Consider the following 6,551-nt stretch of genomic DNA (forward strand, 5'->3'; position numbering starts at 1 on the left):
CGACCTAATTCTCGGGAATATCGACGGCGCCAGGCATCCGTCCGAGCCCGACGCGACTTGGAGGCGAATAGCCCTGAGTATCGAAGGGGCCGAAGCGGGTTCATCGGATCCTGTATAGAGACAGCCAAGTACCCCGGACGAGCCCGCTCCCGCGGCGGCCGTGCCCACCCGTCAACAGTCCAGGCAGCAATCGTCGGAGACGTTCCGCAAGTTACGAGTACCAACCGCGATGGCAGAAGTCACCTTGAGGCAGATTATCCGAGACCAATGAGCGGACGAGACACTCCGGCGTTGTTTTCAGATGCAGAGGGAAGAGGGAAATGTCCGGTGCACAGGAGGGGGCTCGTACACCTTTCTGCTAAGAGATGACATGCTCTATCGCCAGTTCCTACCAGAGTCAGGCTCGGGTACTTTACAGCCTGTTGTCCCCTTTCAGCACCGAAACAAGGTTCTCCGCCTCGCGCACTGCGGACTGCTGGCAAGTCATTTGGGGCACAAAAAGACTCGTGACCGCATTCTGGCTGATTTCTTCTGGCCCGGCGTGCATGGTGACGCTAGTCAGTTTGTGGCGTCGTGCGACAGCTGCCAGAAGACAGTCCCACGGGGACCAGTCAAAAAGGTGCCCCCTGAGAAAATGCCTCTGGTGGACACGCCGTTTCGCCGGGTGGCTATCGATATTATTGGGCCCCTCAAGCCCACAACTCGGAAGGGGCATCACTTCATCTTGACGATAGTCGACTATGAGACCCGGTTCCCAGAGGCTGTCGCCCTGCCCAGCATCGAGACCGAGCGGGTGGCCGAGGCTCTCACAATTTTTCGCCCGAGTGGGAGTTCCGGAGATGTTGAGCGACCGAGGGTCGAATTTCACCTCGGAACTGATGGCAGAAGTGGGCCGTCGGCTGTCTCTTCACCAGCAGAACCACCTCGCCCTACCACCCGATGGCCAACGGCCTCGTGGAAAGGCTCAACTGGACGCTCAAGAAGATGCTCCGCCGCATGTGCACAGAACAGCCCAAGGAGTGGGATCGGTTTATCGAGCCGCTTTTGTTCGCGTACAGGGAGGTCCCCCAGGCAAGCACTGGGTTCTCCCCGTTCGAGCTTTTGTATGGGCGGAACGTGCGAGGCCCCCTCACTATACTGAAAGAATTGTGGACGGGGGAAAAACTGGAAGACGAGACCAATACGGCCTACTAGTATGTTATTGACCTGCGAGAGAGGCTCGAAACGACCTGTCAGAAGGCACATGAAGCTCTAGAAGAGGCAGGTGAGCGATACAAGCGGTATTAAGACCTCGGATCTAAATCGAGGGCATTACAGGTTGGCCACCAGGTGCTCTTACTGCTCCCCACCGAGCACAATAAGCTCACGATGAAATGGAAGGGCCCCTATGTGGTTAAAGGGAAAAAGGAAGAAGTCGACTACGTGGTAGATGTTGAGGGCAACCCGAAACATTCCATGTCAATATGCTGAAGAAATACTTCAGCCAGGTCCCTGAAACAGATTCTCACGTGCCGATGGTAGCGGCGGAAGCCTGCAATATAGACTATGGGGCGGTAGTGTGGCCTCTCGAGGAACAAGCCTTTAACAGCCTGAAACAACTGCCTCAGATCAAGGGGTTGGGGCAGTACTGTTGCAGGAAAAAGACGGACTTCTGCATCCCGTCTTGTACGCGAATCGCAAGCTACTTCCCAGTGAGAAGGCGTATGCAGCAGTTGAGACGGAGTGCTTGGCTATTGTATGGGCTATTAAGCGCTTCTATTTCTACCTCTATGGCAAACGATTCACAGTACAGGCAGATCATCAGCCACTGAAATATCTGAACAAGGCTCATTTTATGAATTCATGGCTGCTTCCCTGGGCGCTGCTCTTACAGGAGTACGACTTCGGGGTCGAGAGCATTAAGGAAAAAAATAACGTCGACTCAGACTACCTCAGCCGGGTGTGAATAGCCATGGGGTGAACTAAACGCGCTGCGACGGCCCAGTTTCACCCTTAGCTATAAATTTTTTTTTAATATTATTTTGTGCATTGTTGGTAGTGCTTTGAAATGTTATGCATCGCAAGATGTTTGCGTGTGGTCGTGTTTCAGTGTTGGACTGTTACGACCGAATGTGCAGTGTCGAACTGTTTTGACTAACAGGGACGTAACTGCGCGAGGTTTGGCAGTGCGTGAGGCGTGTGTCGGTGCGCTATCCTGCTAGCCATCATGGAAAACTGGTGATACGACGAGGTGGTGCGCGCTGTTGACAGTGATGTGCGCGTCTTTCATCTGAGGTGGCTTGTCCGCCAGGAGCGTGTGTGCATGCACGAAATTTGTGTTTTGTTTGTGAAAATTATTGAGAATATCATTCTTTGAAGGGGGTTGTGTCACAAAGTTCATGCCTGCCCTGTCCAGCTTTGAAGATCTGTTTCCCAGGAACATGCCGCGGAGCGGCGTCGACGACTTTTTCCCCCTCCCCGCGGGGGAACGGCATTCTCACCATAGCGCTAGAGGGGTCGCTCAAAACTACTCCCCCTTCTCCTAGCATTGTTGCCATACAAGTGGCAAGCGCTTGCACGTGCTGAGAACAGCAGAAGCGGATTGAATGCCCCGGCACTGTTCGGGGCCCAAAATGACTCCTCGTGGGATTAAGGCATTGTGCGAATTCTTTCGACATTCCTTCCTGTGTTCTTTTTTTTTCTTTTTGGGATCTGCATTCCACGGTGCGTGGCTCTTGAAGAGTTTTTTCCCTGTGTTGTTTTTTTTTTCGTTCTTTGCCATGCGAAGGGGGCGACAGGAACGCCGCGGGCTGGGAGTTGGTAAGGAGATTTCGGTGCGTGTGGTCGTGAGTGAGGTCAGCCAGGGAAGTGGTCGGCAAGGAGCCTAGGCGGAGATCTGACGCGTAGAGCGCGGCGCCGGTGTTCCCGAAGACGCGAGGCCCAAGTTCGCCCGTATCCGCAAGCCCCTATCAGCCCCGCGACGAGCAACCGCAGCCCGACGATCCATGCGACCGGACCTTGCCACTCCGCAGCTAAGCCATCGTTTCTTACCACTCACTTCAGCTCTTTTATCTTTGTATTTTTGCTTTCTGTGTTTCTCGTTGTAATCCTTTGTACTGTAATTCCGTCTCGTAACATTTTTAAAGCAATCGCCCTGATGTTTCTTTCTTTGTGTTAATTGTTGTGTTAATGTGTTCAATTGGTGCTTGTTTTATTTGCGTCACGTCAGTGTACGGCGCTACCTTGTTGGGCATATTGTAATACTTGGCTGTTGTTTGCCTATGTAAACTAATTCGCTAAGGAACTTGCCCACGGCCCATGTATCCGGTCAACGACTAATCAGGCGTGGCCCCTATCACCGGTCAGCAGTCGAATCACAATCTTTCGCACGCGGGGTGAAGAAGTTTGTCACTCCTCCTCCTCCGAACTTTCGGAGAGTGCAGTGGTGGGCAGGTTGGCCCGATTAATTGTAACTTCAGTGCCAACCAACACCACAGCCGTCCACGATATCTTGACACTATACCATTGTTAATGCCATCCCCAGATTGCTTCCCTAATAACGATTCCTTCTCTTTCAAATTATCTGCTGATCGCACAAGAAATGTTTGACCCTCTGCCACATGAGGCCACACGTGTATCCTTATGTCTATACCATTGCCAAAACGATCATCAGAATCCCACGATAATAAAGTTTCCCACTCTCTCTCAAACATAACCGCTGATCGCACACGAACTCTTTGACCCTCTATCACTTCGGGCGACGCCTATTTCCTTATGCCTATACCATTGCAAATGCGATCATAAGATTCTATTCCTAATAAAATTTTCTTCTCTCTCGAATATATCTCCTGATCGCACACAAATTGTTTCCCCTTCTACCAATGAGGCCTCACGTGTTACCTTATGCCTATGCAATTGCCAAAGCGATCCCCAGATTCCTTCCTTAGTAAAGTTTCCCTCTCTCTCAAATATTCCCGCTGATCGCACACAAACTGTTCGACCCTCGACCACATAAGGCGGCAAGTATTCGTTATGCCTACACTATTGCCAAAGCAAACTGCACATTCCTTAAAAAGTTTCCTACTCTCTCAAACATATGTCTTGATCGCACACGAACTGTTTGACCCTCTACAACATGAGGCCACACCTATTTCCTTGTGTGTAAATCACTGCCTAATCGATCCCAATATTCGTTCATTCAAGTTTCCCTCGCTCTCAAATATATCCCCTGATCGCACACGAACTGTTTGACCCCCTACCACATGAGGCCTTACTTATTTCATTATCTCTATACTATTGCCAAAATGATCCCTATAGCTTCCTTTCATAATAAAGTTCCCTCTCTCTCAAATATATCTGCTGATTGCCCACGAACAGTTTACCCTCTACCACATGAGGCCACACGCATTTTCTTATGTGTGTACCATTGCCAAAGCCAACCCCATATTCCTTCCCTAATAAAGATTCCCTCTCTTTCAGATATACCTGCTATATGCACAGGAACAGTTTGACCCTATACCACATGAGGAAACACATATTTCTTTATGAGTATACCATTGCCTAAGCGATCCCAAGATTCCTCTGATAATAAAGTTTCCCTCTCTCAAATATATCCGCTGACCGCACAAGAACTGTTTCACCCTCTACCCATGAGGCTGCACGTATTTCCTTATCTGTACACCATTTCCAAATCGATCACCAGATTCCTTCCTTAGAATTTCTCTCTCTCTCTCAGATATATCCGGTGATCGCACAGGAACTGTTTGACCCTATACCACATTAGGCGGCACGTATTTCCATATGTCTATACCATTGCCAATGCCATCCCCCGATTGCTTTCGTAAAAAAGTTTCCTTTTCTTTCAAAAATATCTACTGATCGCACACGAAATGTTTGACCCTCTACCACATGAAGCCAGATGTATATTCTTATGTCTATACCATTGCCAAAGCGATCCCCAGATTTCTAACTTAATAATGTTTCCCTCTTTCTCTCCAACATATCCGCGGTTCGCACACGAACTGTTTAACCCTCTACCACATGAGGCCACATGCATAACCTTATGTCTGAACCTTTGCCAAAGCAAACCCCAAATTCCTTCCTTAATAAAGTTTCCCTCTCATTCAAATAGATCTGCTGTTTGCACAGGAACAGTTTGACCCTCTACCACATGAGGCCACACGTATTTCCTTATGTGTGCACCATTGCCAAATTAATCCCCAGATTCTGTCCTTAAAGTTTCCCTCTCTCTCAGATATACCCGCAGATCGCACACGAACTGTTTGACCCTCTAACATAATAGGCGACACGTATTTCTTTGTCTATACAATTGCCATTGCGATCCCCAAATTGCTTCCGTAATAAAGTTTCCTTCACTTTCAAAAATATCTGCTGATCGCACACGAAATATTTCACCCTCTACCACATGAGGCCAGAGGTATATCCTTATGTCTATACCATTGCCAAAGCGATCCCCAGATTCCTACCTTAATAAAGTTTCCCTCTGTCTCTCTCAAACATATCCGCTAATCGCGCACGAACTGTTTGACCCACTACCACATGAGGCGACACCTATTTCCTTATGCCTATACCACTGCCAATGACATCATAATATTCCATGCTTAATAAAGTTGCCTTCTCTCTCAAACATATCTCCTGATCGCACACGGACTGTTTCACCATCTACCACAAGCGGCCAAACATACTTCCTTGTGTCTATATCACTTCCAAAAGAATTCTCAGCTTCCTTCCTTAATAGTTGCCCTCTCTTTCAAATATATCCGCTGATGACACGCGAACTGTTGGACCCTCTATTACATGAGGCAACACGTATTTCTTTATGTCTATACCAGTGCCAAAGCGATCCCCAGATTCCTTCTTAATGTTCCCCTCTCTATCTTAAACATATCTTCTGATCGCTCACGAACTGTTTGGCCCTATACCACTTGAGGCCACACGTAGTTCCTTGTCTATAGCATTGCCAAAGCGATCCCGATTCCTTCCTTGATAAAGATTCCGGCTCTCTCAAATATACCCGTTGATGGCACACAAGCTGTTTGACCCTCTACCACATGAAGCCACGCGCATTTGTTTAACGTCTATACCATTGCCAGAGGGATGCCATGATTCCTTCCTTAATGCCGTTTCCCTCTGTAAAACAACTCCTGATCACACGCGAACTGTTTGAACCTCTACCTCATGAGGCCACACGTATTTCGTTACGTCTATGCTATTGCCAAAGCGATAACCAGATTCCTTTCATAATAAAGTTGCTTATAATAAACTGTAAAACTCCAACCAAAAATTTTAACTTTAACCCAACGTTTCGAAGCCGACTCGGCTTCTTCATCAGGATGATTGAGGCCGGTAGCTAAGCGGTTTTTGATGGAGGGGAGGAGGGTGGGTGAAAGGAACGACAACTGTGACGCGAAAGGCGCGGAGGAGGGGGAGAGGGGTTCAGGCTGTTAGTCGCGCAGGCGCACTGCAGGGAGGTGGTGGCGCGACTTTTTTTCGTTGAGTTGAAGAGCGAAGTCCCTGGGCATATACTGGGGGCAGGTTTACTTTTGTGCTGA

At 48.7% G+C, this 6,551-nt stretch overlaps 1 protein-coding gene across 1 annotated transcript; it reads left to right on the plus strand.

The window, feature by feature from the left end:
* The first annotated feature begins 634 nt into the window (after positions 1-634).
* LOC144121988 (uncharacterized) lies at positions 635-1,945 on the plus strand. Its single transcript, XM_077655472.1, has 3 exons — positions 635-793; positions 886-1,071; positions 1,874-1,945. The coding sequence occupies exons 1-3, from the start codon at positions 635-637 to the stop codon at positions 1,943-1,945; spliced, it is 417 nt and encodes a 138-aa protein (XP_077511598.1).
* Positions 1,946-6,551: the final 4,606 nt, after the last annotated feature.

Source organism: Amblyomma americanum, chromosome 1 (genome assembly GCF_052857255.1).
Source record: "Amblyomma americanum isolate KBUSLIRL-KWMA chromosome 1, ASM5285725v1, whole genome shotgun sequence".
In the NCBI taxonomy this organism is placed as follows: Eukaryota; Metazoa; Arthropoda; class Arachnida; order Ixodida; family Ixodidae; genus Amblyomma; species Amblyomma americanum.